Genomic DNA, 20,169 nt, shown 5'->3' on the forward strand with positions numbered 1-20,169 from the left:
TCCTTTTATGCGCATGGCCTGTCCCTTCCGAAAATGCGTGCGGTATGGGCAAGGCCTGGCCACACATGTAACCCCCCGTTTTTACGTGCATGGGCTTCTGAAAATTAGCCTGTGTTTTACTCGCGTACACCAAGATGTACTTGGAATGCTACAAAGAAACATAACTGTAGCAAATTATATGAATGGGTATTTTAGATAAATATACTTGTAGTGTGTTATCATTTGTTAATGTCAGTTTCTGCTAAAATTTCAGGGATCCAGCAAAATCTGCATGTTGTCCTAATTATGGACTGTACAAATTCTAATTTCACAATAAACTGTGAGAGCAACCCAGCGCTCTATAAAAAATGCCTGGTGCAATGGATGGAAGGCTGGTCTGACATGAGTATGAAACAGGTAAGTGTAGAGCCATACTTTTAAAACTAAATAGCAGTTTTAAACTTTAAGATTGTTTATGCTGAAGCTTTAGTCTTCAGGTTTCTGTTCTTTTATTCAGATTCTTAATGGGGCTGAACAATTGTCTAAAGATGACTCCGGACTGAGTAAGAGCTGAAATTTAATATTAAGGGATCTGAGATGTTAATGAGTAGGATTGAGGGAATTTAGTTTGGAATCTGGGTGAATGTTATAGTTACTCTATATGAAATTTATATGGGGCATGCCTGTAGGTACTGATGTACTTCGTATTTCCACTGGGGCTACCCTTAACCCACCTCTGATGCTACCCCTTTTCCTTGCATTGGGGATGAACAATTTTCAAATGGGCTTTTCCCTCTGCTAAACTCTTCTTTAAGTGTAGTTATCCCTTTGAAAATATCTCCCTAAATGTCTTTAAAAAGACAGCATAGTTGTTCTATATATGTGGTAGTGCTCTAAGATTATATTTTGTAATGATAATTAGACAATACAGAAAAAAATAGGTGGGCCTGCACCTTCATGGCCAGAGCCCACCCATAACCGAAGCGCCGGACAGAAAATAGAGACGGCGTCCCGGCAGGGGGGGGGGGGGTGGAGGAGGACAAGCATATGGTGCGGCGGCACGGGGACAGTGGCATAACCTGATGCCTCCCCCGGCTTGGTACTCATCATCGCGGGCGGAGCTGGGGTAAGGGGCAGGTTAATGACATCAGCGGCCCTTTAAAGGGCTGCAACAGAGGCCATTCAGCCCTTCTATTCACCTAGCCGGCAATCAGAATGGAATCGAAAATCCGGCATTGGAACGGAACACATCGCCTCAGCCTCCCAACTACCCTGCACGAATCTTGGGCGACAAGCCCCGACGAGACCAAGGCAGTAGGGGGTTTTAAAGTTCGTAGATCTGGGGGTGCAGCACGCGATCGCATGCTGGTAGAGGGGCCGAGACAGGCGAGGCCAGCACACTCGTGATCAGGTGATAGCCCGATCTTGTTTGAGAAGGGCTGGGGGGGAAGAGCTAGCCCCCTTGAGGCAGCCCATGGGTCCCAGGGCAGTCAGAGAGAAGTGCTGGTAGAGGAGCCAGGTTCGAGGCAGGCAAACCGGCCAAGGGAACATGTGGCTGCCTTTACAGGCTGTGGGTTCGATTCCCCTTATTCTAAAATTTAAAAAAGGGGGGAGGGGGGGGGAGGAAGATAGCCCTCACACCTAGCAGCATAATTAAAAGGAATTAAAAAAAATATAAAAAAGTGCATGCTGTAATTGGGTTGGGGCTGTAGGGCATTGGTGCTCTTAGCACCAGAGGCTGTTAGTTTAAAAAGGGAGGAAGTCTCTAAAGCTATGGGGGCCAGGGCTGGTAGCCGGGACAGTTAGTTTTAATCCTAAATAAAAAAAAAAAAAAAGAGAGGACAGCAGAGTGGCTGAGCAGTTAGTACAGTGGGTTTGAACTAGGAAAACAGGGCTCAAATCCCAAATTAAAAAAAAAAGGGGGGGGGGAGTGCAAAATAGGCACTCGTGCAGCTACCGTTGTCTCGGGAACAATCCAGGATGCCAAAATGGCCTCTGGTCCAGCCCTCAGCACTCCCATGGGCACCATGGCAGCGGTCAAAGAGCCAGGATGCAGGTTGCTTTCAAGAGCTTTGAAGGAGAGAGATATTGCCGAAATTACCAATGCAGAGACCATGCTGCCTGCAAGGCAAGAGACTTCTCGGTGAGGAAAGCACACAAGAACAGTGAGCAGTCGAAGAAGTTGTGGTGGATGAGGAATGAGTTGAGAACCAACAGACCAGTGGGCAGGCACCTTAGTCGAGCCACAAACGAGCGGCATGACATCAGCCGTCAGCCATCCTATGGAGACAAGGACAGATGGTGCCACGGAATTAGAGCCGCAGCAGCACACCTCTGAGAGGGCGACTGCTTCTCACACATCACACCAGAGCCCCCATGGAGGTCCACAGCCGCAAGCCAGCCAGAACGAGTACCAAATACATACAAGCATAGAGGGGTACCCATTTCCACCGAACGTCGAGTGACTCCCCTCTTTCCTAGGATGGCTGCAAGGACAGCCCGGACACGGCAGCCAGCCGTACCCTGCCCCTCACTCGACATATAAGAACTTTGACAGCACAAACTGGCATCAGAGATCTCCATGGGGTCCCAACGCACCCGGCCCATTCCCAGGATGGGGCCAAGCGGGGCGTCCATGGGATTATGCAGCATATGGCGGGATGAGCAGCCAAAACCTTTATTAATCGCCTTGGTGGCAGAGGCCTGCACCCGCACAAGGAACCTTCCCTCCACAGGAGGGAGGACCGGCACATCGAGCCTTTTCACAGTCTAATGCAAGTGGAGAAAGAGCAGTGAAAGGCGCAATACAAGAGGGTTATCCGAAGTCCACGCTAATGCCCCAACAACAGCAATGACTGGACAAGACGAAGCAGTAGCGCAAACTGATACAGGAACGCGCCATGAAACGCAAAAGCCAGATGAAAGGGCAACCACCAGCTGCGCAGATCAATCAGCGCAGATGGGAGACAGCAATGTGGGTCAGTCTCGAGATGAGGAAGGGGAGAGAGGGCAAAAGTTGGGTGGTACAGCTGGAAAAAAGCACAAGGCGAAGCGCAAGTGTAGAACAAGTTCCAGCTCAGTCAGTTCTTCTTCTGCGTCGTCTTCAGACGCCACAAGGGACAGCGACCCCAGCCTGCAGCAAAGGCAGCCGACAAGGAGTCCAGAGGCCCCCCAGCGCTCACCATCTTATCAGAGCTATGGGAAAGAGTGCCCAAACAATTACACAAAAAACAATCATAGACTCATTTAGCATCCTGCAAGGACGGCGAAGGACAGATGATAAAAAGAAATCGAAGGACAGGACGGCACAACTGGAAAAGTAGAAGAGGGTTCCCAAAAATATCGTTAACTGATAAGAGCTTTCCTATACATGATAAGGTTGGTGGGATATCGGGATCCTTCTCAATACAGCCTCATGTTAAGTTATGCGGAGAATATTCTTGAAGCGTACCAAGAGCATGAAGGTTGAGCCTGGCTCAACTACGATGAGAAATTCCATGACAAGATGGAAGAGAATCGCTTCATGTCATGGGGAACTCAGGAGGTCAGCCTTTTGGGTGAAACAGATGACACAAAAAGCAGGCGATGCAGGAGTACGCTCAAGGACCCATGAGAAGGTCATCTTCCAACAGGCACTCAGTCAGGATGGTGCAGGCACAAGACAAACACATGCTGGCGCTATAACAAGGCAACATGCACATTCCAGGACTGTAAATTCAAACATGTTTGTTCAGCCTGCGCAGCTCCATACCCAGTAACGAAGTGCTCCAAAAAACCAGTGACTGGGAGTAATGTTAAAGCATGTTGAAACTCTGCAATTTGAAAAAGCGCCATCACCCATCAAGTTAGAAGCAATGATATCATTGTTGCAATGCTACCCCTGCCGCAACAAGGCACAGAGGATTTGGCAAGGATTTTGGGAAGGATTGATCATTCCATTCCAAGGCCAGATAAAAGGAACAAAAACTAGCAACACAACATCAGTGACGCAACATGCCGACATAGTGCAAAAAAAGCTTAATATTGAGTTAGCACTTGGAAGGATGGCAGGTCCTTTTCCACGGCAACCATTCCAAAACATGTTCCTTTCACCATTGGCGGTGATCCCCAAGAAAGAGAAGGGCAAATTCTGTCTCATTCAGAATCTGTCATACCCTCCAGGAGCATCCATCAATGACCAGCTGCCCCCAGAGGAGTGCTCTGTTCAGTACGCATCCTTTGATTAGGCAGTGGCGCTACTTGAATATGCTGTGTGGGTGTGCTAATGGCAAAAGCAGACAATCAGCCTTCAGACTACTTCCGGTCCACCCAAGAAGTTTCCCTTTATTGAGGTTTTCGTTCAGGAATCAATATTACTTCGATAAATGTATGCCTATGGGATGTTCAGTCTCATGCGATTATTTTGAGCTATTTAGCTCATTCTTGCATTGGGTGGTAGCACAGAAGACAACATCAAGTAACATCATTCACTATTTAGACGACTTTTTGTTTGTGGGTCCAAGAAATTCAGACACCTGCGCTCACTTGCTCCGTGATTTCCAGTCCAATGCTGAGGATTTCGGCGTGCCTTTGCATCACAGCAAAACAGAAGGTCTGTAACTATCATTTCCTTCCATGGCATTGAGCTTGATTCAAATAAGATGGTCGCTGGGCTCCCAAGGGAAAAAGTTGAAAAACTGTGCATAATAATACAGCAGGCAGTGACGGTGAAGAAGATAACACTACGAGTTGCGCAGTCCATCTTAGGAACATGGAACTTCGCATGTCGCTTAATTCCCATGGCAAGAGCTTTTATGAGAAGACTGGCAGAGGCCACTGTTGGGTACAGCGTCCCCATCACTTCTTAAGAGTATCAGAGCCCATATGCGCAGATTTTAATGTGTGAAGCTCATTCCTCAAAAATTTCAATGTCTTATCCGTCATACAGGGACCTCCGCTTTTTAGCAAAAATCTGGACATTCACACGGATGTGTCAAGAGGTTGGGGCTTTGGGGCATTCTGCCAAGGTATATGGTGTGCGGAGCTGTGGTCAGTGGAATGAATTGACATCGGACTCACAAAGAAAATAACGATTCTGGAACTCTTCCCTATATGGGTGGCACTAATATTATGGAGTGACAGACTCAAAAACAAGCACATAATATTTTGGTGCGACAACCAAGCAGTTGTTCAGGTATTGAACTCGCAATCGCCAAGTGCCCGAAGGTTGTCGATCTCCTTATAGAAGTAGTATTAGCGGCTTTGTGCAGCAATACAACATTGCGAGCTAGGCATGTTCCAGGGGTATGTAACGGTGTTGCTGATGCCCTATCTCATGCTAAATGGGATTTGTTTCGTAAGCAGGTACCTACAGCGGACGAAATGGGGACACACATGCCAGCACACTTATGGAATATTGGTCAGCAACTACCTTCGATTTAGTCCGGCAATCCGTTGCACCATCTTCATGGACATCATACTGCCGAAGCTACAACCATGTTATGGAATTCCTGAGACGAAACAGGTGGAGTCAAGGCCCGGTCGCTGATGACCTAATCATCAAATTTGTCTCCATGGCTAAGGAGAAGGGAGCATCCAGAAGTTCTGTGGCCAAACACTTTGGCAGGTCTGTCATTCTTTCTAAAGGTGCGTGGATGGGGCGACCCCACCAAGTTCTTCATTCTGAAGAAGATGTTGACAGGATGGTCGAAGAAAGTGGGGTCAACCATCGACAGATGACACCCAATCACACACAACCTGCTGAGGACCCTTTGGGCGCTATTAGCATCAATCTGCTCATCCAATTTTGAAACAGATTTATTTCGGCTCGCATTTTCACTAGCATTCTTTGGAGCCTTTCGATTGAGCAAGTTGGTAGCCGCCAACAAAAATGACACAGGCAACAGTGGCATACCTGTAAGGAATGTGTCGTGGACTTCGGGTACGTTAACTATCACGATACAAAAGTCTAAAACAGACCAGTCCGGAAAAGGGGCCACTTTGTTGCTAAAGCGTGTCGAGGCATGTGAAACCTGAACAATACACAATACAAAGAAATACCTGGCAGTGCAGCCAAACCGGGGGTGGGGGGGGGGGGAAGGGGTGTGCATCTGTTGGTATACGCTGACAGGACCCCGCTAGCCAGATATCAGTTTGCCACAGTACTCAAAACTGCAGTGGCAAAAATGAGTCTGAACATAAAAAAATTCACCACACACTCCTTCAGAATCAGTGCAGCTACAAGCGCGGCACAAGCAGGACTACAAGCAACCACGATATAGAGAATTGGATGATGGCGATCTGATGCAGTAAATATGCACGTCCGATTGGACAGAATGAGCATCTCTAACCAATATCCTTAATTCTTCTATCTTGCAGATCTGCCTCAGGTGCAACGCGTAGCTTGTATCATTGGCGACTCTTATATACATTGGGTGGCTTAGGAGAGCACAGAAACGACCACATGGACCACAATTAGAATTGGCACCTCACGGGAGGGTCGTCACATGGATAGGAAAGCCTGGCATGCACTGGGACCATTTATTGCCCCTTTTCCGGCGCCTGAGAGACTCAAGGGCTGCTCTGGATGTCATAATAATTCATTTGGGGGGCAATGATCTGTCCTCATTGTCATGCAAGCAGCTGATAAAAAAGGCAAAATGAGACTTCGCCAAGCTATCCGACTGGTACCCGAATGCTGCCCTCTTCTGGTCGGACATTATCCTGCAGCCTAAGTGGAAAGACTCCAGACTATGGAGTAGGGGGTCGGAAGAAAGTTAACTGGCAGATTGGTGTCTGGAAACAGAAACTCTGTGGTCAACAGATAAGGCACCAGTGGGCAGACGATCTTTGCCAGGGTCTGTTCAGACTGGATAGAGTACACCTGTCTGACATTGGTTACAATATCTTTAACAATGCTCTCCAGGATGCCATAGAGGTATGGATTTACGAAAAAAAGCCACGGGCCGCAGCTGGTTGGTTAGTGGGGGACACGAGGCAAGGGTCCGCCCTATCTTGTGTTCTTGGTGGTTACCCGGGCCGGTGGGGCATCTTGCAAGTGGTGCCAGTGGCATCACAGGATGGCGTGGCAGCCAATCAGCGCCTTGGGTGGCACAAAGAGGGGATGGGACATGCGCCCATGGTCGGGTCCCCTTTCTTGGGGATAAGGCAGGGGGCCCATGGAGGAAAGCTGCCCTGTTTGGTCCTCACGGCGGGCAGCGGTGGAGATACATACTGGCTCAGGTAACAATTGTTAGGTTTTAATCATGTGTTAAACAATGCTGCGGCCTTATTATTCCAATAACGGTTCTGGTGTTTCTTTGTTAACGGATGATGTATGCATAAATATGCTCAATAAGGTAAAACTGGGGTACGGGTGGAAGGGACACTGGCGACTTGAGTTTATGGTTGCAGCTGCTTGCATTAATAGGTGGGCCTACGCCTTCATGGCCAGGGAGGGGGAAACGAGCATATGGCACGGCGGTACGGGACCGCGACATAGCCGGATGCCTTCCCTCCCCCGGCTTGGTACATGTCATCGTGGGCGGAGCTGGGGTGGGGGGAGGAACGGCAGCGCGGGTTAATGACATCAGTGGCCCTTTAAAGGGCTGCGATGGAGCCTTGCGACCCTTCTTTTCACCTAGCCGGCAACCCACCTGCCTACCCTCTATTAAGTTATCTGGATAAGGGAGTTTTTGCCTGTTTAATGGTTGTAATGTCAAAAGAGTGGTATAGTTATATTGCGGGGTTATTCTAAGCGAACAAATCACAATATATCTGTAAAAGCATGTTCCCTGTACGTACCTGGATCAGTCCAGACAGTGGGTTATGTCCCCAATCCAGCAGATGGAGTCAGCACAAGCTTTGAGGGGGCGTATCCATATATACTACTACCCCCTCTGCAGGAGTTCAGTATCTTCTGACTCCAGCAGATGCGAGTAGGGGAATCAGGCTTCCCCTCCTTTTCCTTCACTTTCTTGCTTGATTATGGCTTGTTGTTGTCTTTTTCTGTGGATCAAGTTTGTATCAAGTTTGTATTAAGTTTAAAAAAAAAAAAAAAAAAAGGCAGAGTTCTTTCAACTCCTGGGGAGTGGCTTATCTTCCTTGTCTCTTCTCTGCGGCCTTGCTGTTTATTTCTCGTTGCAGCCAGGGGTAAGTTTGTTTTTCCTTTGTAGTTTTTTTCCTTTACAGCTCAGCCCCCGGTGCCCGCGAAAGCCGGTGGAGCCGGCCTCTTCGCTCTTTACTCCCTCACCCGCGGCCATTTTACAGCTCCTCATGGGCTGCTGAGCCATTTAGGGAAAGATGTCTGGGGCGGGTCGTGTGGCCAGGAAGGCCCCCCCGCGGCACCCTCCTCTATTTTCAGACAGCGGGCAGTGCGGGCCGACCGGGCCCCCCCGCAGCGGCGCCTTTGTGCGCGTGGCCCCCCCCCCCCCCCCCGTGGCTTTTTCTTTTCTCCTGCAGCGATCCCGATGCCGCGGCCGTCCCGCTGTGCGGCCTGCGGAGACCCGGGGTCCCGGATTTCCCGGGAGGGCATCTGTGCACGATGCCTTCCCGGGGGGGAAGGTACCTCACAGTCCCTGACTGATTTCTCTTTTTGCCCGGGCGGTGCGGGCCGGCCACTCCGCCATTTTTGGCGGGAACGGCGGCCATTTTACATTCTGAGCGCCCTGAGGTGCAGGCCACGAGGGGGAACGGATCCCTGGAGGCCACGAGGGAGAACGGATCCCTGGAGGACTCTACCAGCGGGGGTGTTCCCCCGATTTTGGTGCAGGAACCAAGCACCCAGAGCCAGGGAGCAGGAACCACGCCGCCCCCGAAGCGCACCCGAGCAGGCCGGGGTTCTCTCCGGAGTTTATCCTGCTCATGCATACCGCTTATCTGCAGGGGCTGGAAGCACCTGTGGGACACCCCCCCCCCCCCCCCCTCCTAAGATCCCTCGGATGTCGCCCTCGACGCCGGCCCCCCCCGACCCTCCGGGAGTGGGGGCCTCCCGCCTTCCTACCCGGGTCCGATCCACGCTCGCGGCAGTGGGGGCGGTGCCAGACCCAGCGGGACATGGACTTGACCTCCCGGACGGGGGACAAGGGGACGGCACACAGGAGGGGGATGATCCGCGTACCCTACGCCTCTTCCAGAGGGAAGAGCTGGACGACCTCATCCCGCAGATCACCCAAGAATTAGATTTGGATCCGCCACCAGACCCGCCTGCCCCAGTAGCTCCCGCTGTCATCACTTCTTCAAGGAAGGGAGATCCTGTCCTGGCGGCACTCCGGCCGAGGGCTCGGGCTTTTCCCATTCATGACTCGTTTTTACAACTTCTCACCAGGGAATGGGACACCCCGGAGGCCTCCCTGAAGAGCAGCCGGGCTATGGAAAAGCTGTACCCGCTCCCCGAAGATTTTCTGGACCTCATCAAGGTCCCAAAGGTGGACTCCGCAGTGTCGGCAGTCACGAAGAGGACGACTATCCCAGTGACGGGAGGTGCGGCGTTGCGGGACACACAGGATCGTAAGTTGGAAGTTTTCCTTAAGCGGGTTTTCGAGGTCTCCGCTCTGGGTATGCGGGCGGTGATGTGCAGTTCGCTTGCCCAGCGGGCTAGTCTCCTTTGGGTGCAACAACTCCTCACGTCTCAGAACCTGCCGTCCGATGAGGCTGCCGAGGCAGATCGGCTAGAAGCCGCAGTGGCGTATGGGGCGGACGCCTCGTACGACCTTTTTCGGGTCCTCACAAGATCCATGGTTTCGGTAGTGGCAGCACGACGACTACTGTGGCTACTCAATTGGGCGTCTGATACGTCCTCTAAGTCCAGTCTGGGCTCTCTTCCCTTCAGGGGCAAGTTCCTCTTCGGGGAGGATTTGGACCAGATCATCAAGTCCCTGGGGGAGAACGCTGTTCATCGGCTGCCGGAGGATAGGTTTCGACCATCCAGAGCGTTTTCTTCTTCTCGGACCAGAGCCAGAGCGCAACGGCGCTACAGGGGCTACAGACAGACGGGCTCCCGGCCATCCACCCCCAGGTCTCAGCCCTGGTTGCGCGCCTTCCGCGGGCATCGGCCCGCACGCACTACTCCCGGAACCGGGAACCCCTATACCAAGTCTTCACAATGATGCCAGTCTCGCCCACTCCCCTGTCCCCAGGATTGGGGACCGACTAACGTATTTCTAAGCGGAGTGGGCACGGATCACCTCGGACCAGTGGGTCCTGGATACCATAAAACACGGCTACGCATTGGAATTTGTCCGCCCCCCGCAGGGAAGGTTCATCTTTTCCCCCTGTGGCTCGGACCTCAAGAGAGGAGCGGTGCAGCTGACTCTGGACAGACTCCGGGAGATTGGCGCTATTGCGCCCGTGCCCTTCGGAGAGGTGGGCTCGGGCCACTATTCCATCTATTTCGTCGTACCAAAGAAGGACGGTTCCTTCCGGCCTATCCTAGTCCTCAAGGAAGTCAACAAATCCCTTCGAGTCGTTCGGTTCCACATGGAAACGCTCCGGTCAGTGATTGCGGCAGTGCATCGGGGGGAGTTCCTCGCCTCCCTGGACTTAACGGAGGCCTACCTGCACATTCCCATCCGCCCGGACCACCACAGTTTCCTTCGTTTCAAAATTCTGGACCAGCATTTTCAGTTCACGGCTCTCGCGTTTGGATTGGCGCCGGCGCTGCACACCTTCACCAAGATCATGGTAGTTGTGGCGGCAGCTCTCCGGAAGGAGGGCATCCTGGTTCATCCTTATCTGGACGATTGGCTCCTCCGGGCGAAGTCATTCGATCATGGACGCTCAGCGGTGACTCGAGTAGTACGGTTTCTACATTCCCTGGGATGGGTAGTGAACTTCTCCAAGAGCTCCCTCATGCCCTCGCAACGCTTGGGTTTTTTTTTGGGGGCAACTTTCGACACCCTACTGGGCAAAGTTTTTCTGCGCCAGGACAAAGCTCAATCCTTGCGGGATCACACACGACGGTTCTCTGCGTTACCAGAGCCCACCTCCTGGGACTACCTGCAACTCCTGGGAGTGATGGGGTCCACCATCGACCTTGTACCTTGGGCTTTCGCGCACCTCAGGACCTTACAGTGGGCGCTCTTCTCCCGTTGGAAACCAGTATTGCAGGACTATCAGATGATTCTCCCGCTCCCACAGAATGCCAGGGACAGTCTGGGCTGGTGGTTGGATCCACCGAACCTGGCCCGTGGCATGTCCCTCGATCTGCCAAATTGGGTGGTGGTGACCACCTATGCCAGTCTAGCAGGCTGGGGTGCAGTCTGCGATCGAAGCGCCACGCAGGGGACGTGGTCCACGGTGGAGGCGAAGTGGTCAATCAACCGTCTGGAAACCAGAGCGGTCCGGCTAGCTCTGCGACATTTCCTCCCACTTCTTCGGAACCGAGAAGTCAGAATCCTATCGGACAACGCTACCACCGTGGTCTACATCAACCGACAAGGAGGCACGCGCAGCCCGCAGGTCGCGCTCGAGGCGGCGCTGCTGATGCAATGGGCGGAGCGTCATCTCGTCCGGCTAGCGGCCTCGCACGTCGCCGGTGTGGACAACGTCCAGGCGGACTTCCTCAGTCGTCAACTGCTGGACCCGGAGAGTGGTCTCTCTCCGACAAAGCAATGCAACTTCTCGTCCATCGGTGGGGGGGCCCCCCACTTGGATCTGATGGCGTCCGCTCTCAACGCCAAGGCTCCACGCTTCTTCAGTCGCCGGAGAGAGCGCGGAGGGAGTGGATGCCCTGGTCCTCCCGTGGCCGCCATATCTTTCTTTTCCACCATGGCCCCTGGTGGGCAGGATGCTCCGCAGAATAGAAAGCCATCAGGGGACCGTGGTTTTCGTCACCCCAGAATGGCCCAGGCGACCCTGGTTTGCGGACCTGCTACAGCTGGTGATCGACGGGCCAATCAGGCTGGGGCACCTCCCCCAGCTCCTACATCAGGGCCCGGTATTTTTCGAGCAGGCAGAACTCTTCTGTCTTGCGGCCTGGCTTTTGAGAGGCGCCGCCTCTGGCGTCGGGGCTACCCGGAGGCGGTAGTATCCACGCTATTGCGGGCACGAAAGACATCGACGTCGGCGGCCTATGTTCGAGCTGTGGTGTACCAGCCAGGCCACGAGACCCGCTAAGGCTTCTGTACCTCAGATCCTTCAGTTTCTACAGGCGGGGGTGGAAAAAGGGCTCACCTATAATTCACTACGGGTTCAGGTGGCCGCCCTTGGTTCGCTGTTGAGCGATGGGGGCTCTCTTCTACAGCACCCTGACATTGCTCGTTTTCTCAAGGGTGTCAAGCATATGCGTCCTCCGTTACGGGACCCTTGTCCCTCCTGGAGTCTTAACATTGTGCTTTGCTCCCTGTCGGGACCACCGTTCGAGCCGCTGCGCAGCGCAACGATAAAGGATCTCACTCTCAAGACTGTATTTCTTGTGACCATCTGTTCCGCTCGACGCATCTCGGAGCTGCAGGCTCTGTCGTGTAGAGAGCCCTATCTCCGTTTCTCCGACTCTGGAGTTTCGCTTCGCACCGTTCCCTCCTTCCTTCCGAAGGTGGTTTCTGCATTCCATGTGAACCAGACGGTGGAGTTGCTGTCCTTCTCTTCCTCAGAGCCGAAGTCTCTCCGTCTCTTGAATGTCAAGAGCACTCTGCGCCTCTATCTGGAGGCTACAAATGAGTTCCGGACCTCTGACCATCTCTTCGTACTCTGGGCCGGTCCTAAGAAGGGGTCTCAGGCCTCGAAGGCTACCATTGCCAGATGGCTGAAGGCCGGCATTGCTGCTTCCTACATTGGGGCGGGTCGGACTCCCCCACCCGGAATCGTAGCGCATTCTACACGTTCTCAGGCGGCTTCCTGGGCGGAGGTTCGCTCGGTATCCTCGCAGGAATTTGTAGGGCAGCCACCTGGAAATCGTTACACACGTTCTCGAGGCACTATCGTCTGCACCTCGCCTCTTCGGTCTCTGGACACTTTGGGCGAGCAGGTTCTCCGAGCAGGCCTCCGCAGGACCCCACCCCGATTTAGGGAAGCTTGGGTACATCCCACTGTCTGGACTGATCCAGGTACGTACAGGGAAAAGAAAATTATTACTTACCTGCTAATTTCGTTCCTGTAGTACCATGGATCAGTCCAGACGCCCACCCGCGTTTGGGTTCTTGATCCTGCTCAGCTCTGCGCTATTTCCTGTTCACAGTGCTCTGTGTCTTCACAGTTGTTTCCTTTTTGCTGTTTTTCACAGCTCCCTACAAGTTGGTAGGATGTTTGCAGTTACTTGTTGCGGTTACAATTGTTTTCATTATCTGTTTCCACAAACTTGATCCTTCGGGGGTTTCTACTCGGGCTTTGATATACTCGATACTGAACTCCTGCAGAGGGGGTAGTAGTATATATGGATACGCCCCCTCAAAGCTTGTGCTGACTCCATCTGCTGGATTGGGGACATAACCCACTGTCTGGACTGATCCATGGTACTACAGGAACGAAAATTAGCAGGTAAGTAATAATTTTCTTTTACAACATGTTAAGCTATTTGACAGTAAACACATGTTAGTGAGTATACTTCGACAAATGTATGATCGGGGTTAATGTCACAGCTTGGAGGGGAGGGGGTGGTTTACTGGGCTGGTGGGGCATCTTACAAGTGGTGCCGGTGGCATCACAGGATGGTGTGGCAGCCAATCAGCGCCTTGGGTGGTGCAAAGAGTGGGCGCGACATGCACCGATGGTTGGGGCCCCCTTACTTGGGGACAAGGTGGGGAGCCCATGGAGCAAGGCTGACCTGCTTGGTCCTCACTGCGGGCAGCAGCAGAGACACATACCGACTCGGGTACCAATTGTTAGGTTTTAATCATGTGTTAAATAAAGCTGCGGCCTTATTATTCCAATAATGGTTTTGGTGTTTCTTTGTTAACAGATAATCAGGTCGATACAGTAAAGTGTGCTCCGTCGGAGCGCACTGTCAGCCTGCTCTGGACGCGTGTTTTCCCTTACCCCTTATTCAGTAAGGGGAGGAAAACACGCGGCCCACCCGCGGCACCTAATAGCGCCCTCAACATGCAAATGCATGTTGATGGCCCTATTAGGTATGCGCGCGGGATCCAGTAAGTAAAATGTGCAGCCAAGCCGCACATTTTACTCTAAGAAATTAGCGCCGACCCAAAGGTCGGCGCTAATTTCTTCCGGTGCCAGGAAAGTGCACAGAAAAGCAGTAAAAACTGCTTATCTGTGCACCCTCCGACTTAATATCATGGCGATATTAAGTCGGAGGTCCCCAAAAGTAAAAAAAAGTAAAAAAAAAAATAAAAAAATTTGAATTTGGCCCGCGGCTGTCGGGCCGAAAACCGGACGCTCAATTTTGCCGGCGTCCGGTTTCCGAGCCCGTGGCTGTCAGCGGGCTCGAGAACCGATGGCCGGCAAAATTGAGCGTCGGCTGTCAAACCCGCTGACAGCCGCCGCTCCTGACAAAAAGGAGGCGCTAGGGACGCGCTAGTGTCCCTAGCGCCTCCTTTTCCCCGTTTTTCCCGCGTCACCTCATTTAAATACTGAATCGCCCGCACCGGCGAAGGGCCGGTGCGCGCGCCGGGAGAGCGGGCGTTCGTCTGCTCTCCCGCGGTCTTACAGTATCAACCTGAATGTATGCATAAATATGCTCAATAAGGTAAAAGGGGGTACTGGTGGAAGAGAAGCCGGCAACTTGAGGTTACGGCTGCGGCTGCTAGCGTTAATGAATTTAAATTACTGACATATACATTATATAAGATTGCCATTGGTCTATTTGTTTGATGGGTGTAATAAATGCCTATTCATTTACAGTGGTGATATGATCTCATGTCAGCTGAAATGGGTTTATTCACTTACACATTGATCTCTTATGAACTCATCTCATACTAATTGTATATTTCTTTTTATGATTGCTGTAACTAAATATAGGGCTAACAGTCTGTTATTACTGGTGGAATAAGGATAATCACTTTTTTTTTCAGATCCCTACAATGTTGTTTACTAATGAAAATGGTCAAGAAAAGACAGGAACTGACAAGGATTATAAGAAAAATATATCTGGTAAATCCTCTGCCACAGTTTTTATTGCAACTTTCCTCAGACTGAATCTTTTAAACAAATTATTTCTGAATTGTTTTTTACATAGTAATGATGACAAAAAAGAGCAAATGGTCCATCCATTCTTATAGTAGAAACTTTCACTCTGTGCAGGTTATCCCATGTTTCTGTTAAGGGTAGTAACTGCTGCTTCATGCAGGTCATCCTCAAGCCTTATGTTAAGGATAGTAATATTTACAATGAAAACTTAATAAGCTGTCAAACCCATAAGAAAATTACTGCTAGCAACATTTTTACGGGATTAGCAGCCTTGATAATTCAGACAATGCAGATTGAACATGCTTTGCTTTTATACTTGGCCATAGAAGCAGTCCTGTGTTTTTGTCCTAATGTTTGTGTATCAGTATCCCGGACCGTAAAAGTCGGGGCCCAGCATTGGATGTCATGTGATTCCATTTCCCCTTTTTCCCTTTTTTATAACCTGGAAAAGGATTTCAAATTGCATGATTTGGAATTTTACTGAAATCTGCAAGGATTTTGTTCAGACACCTGATCAGTCCAGACACCTGGGTTTTGCCTCCCTACGAGCAGATGGAAACAGAGAAGAAAAGCTTTATTGACACTGCTTCTTAACCTACATGCAGTCCCTCAGAATTTATGGGTCTCCAGCAGATGATAGAGGTGTATAACCTGCAGTCTGGAATTTGAAGGATTCCTCACGGGGGATTGCTCTGTACCTGGTTGGACCATCCCCCTGGGTGAGGCTGATCAGCAGAGAGTTGGTGATCCTTTATGGAGGCTCGTGTGTGGATCCATGAGGGGCTCTGAAAACTGGTGGTTCAATTCCCTTGTTGCACCGGATGGTCTTTCTGCTCCAGCAATAACATCTGTAGCCCTTCACTAGGAAAGGTATACTTACTATTTCCTGTTTTTGGGTTGTTAAAGTTTAAAAAAAATAAAAGTAAAGGAAGGGAGACCAGGGATTCAGCAATTGGAGATAAGGACGATGGCTGGCTCTGAGGGGCTCTGGGATCTCTGCCAAGAAAAGAAGGGTCCAGTAAGAGAATGCTCTTCCCAGCTAAGGGGGCCATAAATGAGAAGGAAGCACTCATCATGTGCGTGTCTGATGTCGGCGGGGCTATATGTTCGCGGGACCTCCAGGGGAGAAGAATACTCGAGAGAGATAAGCTCAGCTCTGGCTGAGATCAGGATGACACAGTTGACAGGAGCAAGCTCGGGAGCCGCACAATGAGCGGTGGAATGGTGTCCATATTGTCTTCAGGTGCAGCTGTAGGAGATGCCCGTGGAGATGCAGGAGAGTCTCTTCCGGCTTTACCCCCTAGCTGTACACAGTCCCTTGGTGCTTAAGGAGACTTTGAGGATTTTGAGGACCTCCAACAGGAGGGTTTGGAGTACTTGCAGGCATTTTCCTTGGAGTTTGTGTTACTTTTCCATAAGGCTTTCCTAGCCAGGAAGGCAATGGGGGAAAAGCATTCTCTTCCCCAAGAGTGCACATGACACTCAAAGAGACAAAAAGTGGAATTGCGGAAGTAGTCCACAAATATCCTGCGGGTACTTGGCCTATGAGGGCAGCAGGACAGATCCAAGGAGGAGTTGGAGGAATCCAAGGGAGAGGATTGTCTGGCAAGAGAGTCTCCAGACGGGGAGTTGGCTCAGGATTTATCATATTAGGAGAAAGAACCAGTGGCAGACGGGGATGACCATAAGGTTATCCAGCTATTTAGAAAGGAGGACTTATGGCCGTTGATTCCACATGTGCTGAAGGAGCTGGGTTTTAAGCTGCTGCAGGAAGAATCAAATCATGAAGATGTGGATCCCATCATGGACGGATTGCGAGGTCTAGTTATGGCTTTTCCCTTCCACAAGTCGGTGAAAAGGTTGGTGGTTAAGGAGTGGGATTCTCCAGAGACCGGACTAAAGCTGGGGAAGGCAATTGCAAAGTTGTACCCTCTACCGGACGGTAGCCTTGAGCTTCTAATGCTGCCCAAGGTGGACATGTCAATTTCTGTGGAGACCAAGAAGACCCCCATCCTGATGGAGGAAACCGCCATGCTGAAGGACTCGCAGAACTGGAAGTTGGAAATTCAGCTCACAAAGATTTTTGAGATTTCGGCATTTGGGTAACAGTGTGCACCAGCTTTATGGTTAGTGCAGTTAGTGTAGCTGGGTTCAAAAAAGGTTTGGATAAGTTCTTGGAGGAGAAGTCCATTAACGGCTATTAATCAAGTTTACTTAGGGAATAGCCACTATTATTAATTGCATCAGTAGCATGGGATCTTATTAGTGTTTGGGTAATTGCCAGGTTCTTGTGGCCTGGTTTGGCCTCTGTTGGAAACAGGATGCTGGGCTTGATGGACCCTTGGTCTGACCCAGCATGGCAATTCTTATGTTCTTAAGTTCTTATGCAAAGAGCATGTTTGCGCTGGGTGTAGCAGTTGCAGGTGAAGGATGCAAATTCCTCTGTCTCCGTGAAGTAGGCTGAGTGTTTGGAAATGGTTGTGACTTATATGGTGGATAGACTATCGGGTACATTTTATAAAAAAGCGCGAGTGCGTACTTTTGTTCACGCACTAGGCGCAAACAAAAATCCGGGGTCGGCGCGCGCAAGGGGGTGCACATTTGTGCACCTTGCGCGCGCCGAGCCCTGCACGCGCTGCCTGTTCCCTCCGAGGCCGCTCCGAAATCGGAGCGGCCTCGGAGGGAACTTTCCTTCCGCCTCACCCCACCTTCCAATCCCTTCCCCTACCTAACCCACCCCCCCGAGTCCTATCTACACCCCCCTACCTTTATTCCCAAAGTCACGCCTGCTCGAGACAGGCGTAACTCGCTCATGTTGGCCGGCTGCCGGCCGGGGGCTGGTCCGTTCTGGACCGGGGGCTGGTCCGGAGGCCGCGGCCACGGTCCCGGAACGCCCCCAGGCCGGAACCACAACCACGGTCACGCCCCCGGAACGCCCCCAGATGACGCGCTGCCGCGACACGCCCCCCGGCATGCCCCCCCAGGAAAGCCCCGGGACTTACGCACGTCCCGGGGCTTGTGCGCGCTGCCGAGCCTATGCAAAATAGGCTTGGCGCGCACAGGGGGGGTTTGGGGTAGGTTTTCGGGGGTTACGTGCGTAACTCTTTGAAAATCTACCCCTATATGAACTGATCAGGAATTATGATGTCTGTGGTTTCGAACAGAAGTCTCTTGTGGTTGAGGAATTGGTCAGCGGATGTCTAATCTAAGTCTCAGCTGGGCGCTCTTCCCTTCAAGGGTAAGTTGCTGTTCAGGGAGGACCTAGAACAGCTGGTGAAACACACCTAGGACAATTCAAGGGGCAAACCCCCCCAAGGGTAAGCAGAAAGGCAGCAAGAGATTGTTCTCTGCTCGCTTCTGCTTTAGAGACAACAGGAGATATCATCAGACAGAGGTCCTTCTGTCTCACAGAGGCAAAGCTCAGGTGGAGTACAGACCTTTTAAGGCGAGCGAAAGCCAGCTCGGGATAACCTCGGCTAGAGAGCCAGGGGAAACAAATATTTGCGATGAAATGATGCTGGCCACTCTTCCCTGCAGGCTGTTGGAGGACAGCTGGCCCTATTTTACAACAAGTGGACGAAAGTTGCAGTGGAACAGAGGGTACTATAAGTATGATAAGAGACGTTTATGTGTTAGAATTTGCACAGCTACTTTTAGAAGCATATGTCATCTCTCCTTGCATGTCCCTTGCCAAGCGGGAAGCGGTTCATGACATGGGGGACTGGTTGCAACACTTGGAGGCCATTGTACCTGTTCCCCAAGTAGAGCAGGAAAAGGGAAGATATTCCATTTACTTCATGCTTCCAGAAACGGAAGGAACTTTCTTGCCGTTTGTTCATGGCGGCGGTCTGCAATGGAGAATTCCATGTGTCATTGAATCTAACTGAGGCGTATCTATACATACCCTTTTGGCCAGAGATCTAGAAGTTCCTGAGATTTATGATTCTAGGAGAGCATTTTCTGTTTCATGCCCTTCCATGTGGGCTGATGATGGCACCGCGAACGTTCACCAAGTTGATGGTGGCTGCAGCTCTATGGAAGGAAGGAGCCCTGGTACATCCATATTTGGATGACTATCTCATTCGAGCAAAGTCAGAAGCCCTATGTCAACATTCGATGCAGGGGATCATGAAGTGGTTGCGTTCTCTTGGCTAGGTGGTGAACCTGGCAAAGAGCAATCTTTTACTGTCCAATCTTTGGAATATCTGGGGGCTCGATTTGATACCAGGATTGGCAAGGTGTTTCTCATGGTGGACAGGGTTATGAAAGTACAGACTCTGGTTCTCTGCTTGTTAAAGCTTTTGGTGCGCAGGGTTTGGGATTATTTAGAGGTCCTGGGTTTTATGGTGTCTACGCTGGATCTCATTATTTGGGTGCCTCTTCAAAGGGCACGTATATCCTGCTGGAAGCCATTGTTGGAGAAATTTCAGATCCCACTACCCTTTGAGGGGAATCCAGGTCTGGTCTTTTGTGATGGCTTTCTGAAGCCAATCTGGAGTGAGGAGTGGAATTGAACGTCCTGGGATGGGTGGTAGAGACCACTGATGCCAGCCTGGGAGATTGGGGAGCTGTTTGTCAGTGATAGATGGCTCAAGGCTGATGGTCAAATGAAGAAGTGTCATGATCTGTCAATCTGTTAGAAATGAGGGCGGTTCGCTTAGCATTGCTTTCATTTCGGCTGCCGTTACTCAGGCGAGCAGTGTGCGTCTTTATCGGACAATGCAATGACAGTGGCTTATATCAACAGTCAGGGGGAAACCAAAAGTCAAATGGTGGTATTAATATACAATCAAAAACTAATAATTTATAGTTTGGAATCTCCTGAGTCAACTAACTGAGAGTTACTTTTAGTTAAGATTGAGGATTGTGTTTTTTGTGTAGAGTATTTTGCACTGGGTCAGGTCTTTGAAGAAATGAATAACCTGTTGGGGGTTCAAATCTCATTAATAGTTAATTATCATAGGTTAATAGTGTTAGGTGATTTTAATCTACACATAGATGACCTTAATTCTCATCAAGCACAAGATTTTCTTTGTAGTATGAATGCAGCTAATTATAAGCAATTGATTATAAATCCTACACATAGAGCAGAACATATATTAGATTTGTTGTTTTGTAGTCAGGAATGTGAGG

At 50.8% G+C, this 20,169-nt stretch overlaps 1 protein-coding gene across 1 annotated transcript in view; it reads left to right on the plus strand.

Moving 5' to 3' along the window:
• DYNC2H1 (dynein cytoplasmic 2 heavy chain 1) overlaps positions 1-20,169 on the plus strand; it is a 1,848,033-nt gene that overhangs the window by 859,888 nt on the left and 967,976 nt on the right. Inside the window, exons 52-53 of the mRNA XM_029602426.1 lie at positions 254-396; positions 14,922-15,000. Coding sequence (XP_029458286.1) covers positions 254-396; positions 14,922-15,000 — 222 coding nt within the window. The remainder of the gene's footprint in view (positions 1-253; positions 397-14,921; positions 15,001-20,169) is intronic.

This window comes from Rhinatrema bivittatum, chromosome 5 (assembly GCF_901001135.1).
Source record: "Rhinatrema bivittatum chromosome 5, aRhiBiv1.1, whole genome shotgun sequence".
Taxonomy (NCBI): domain Eukaryota; kingdom Metazoa; phylum Chordata; class Amphibia; order Gymnophiona; family Rhinatrematidae; genus Rhinatrema; species Rhinatrema bivittatum.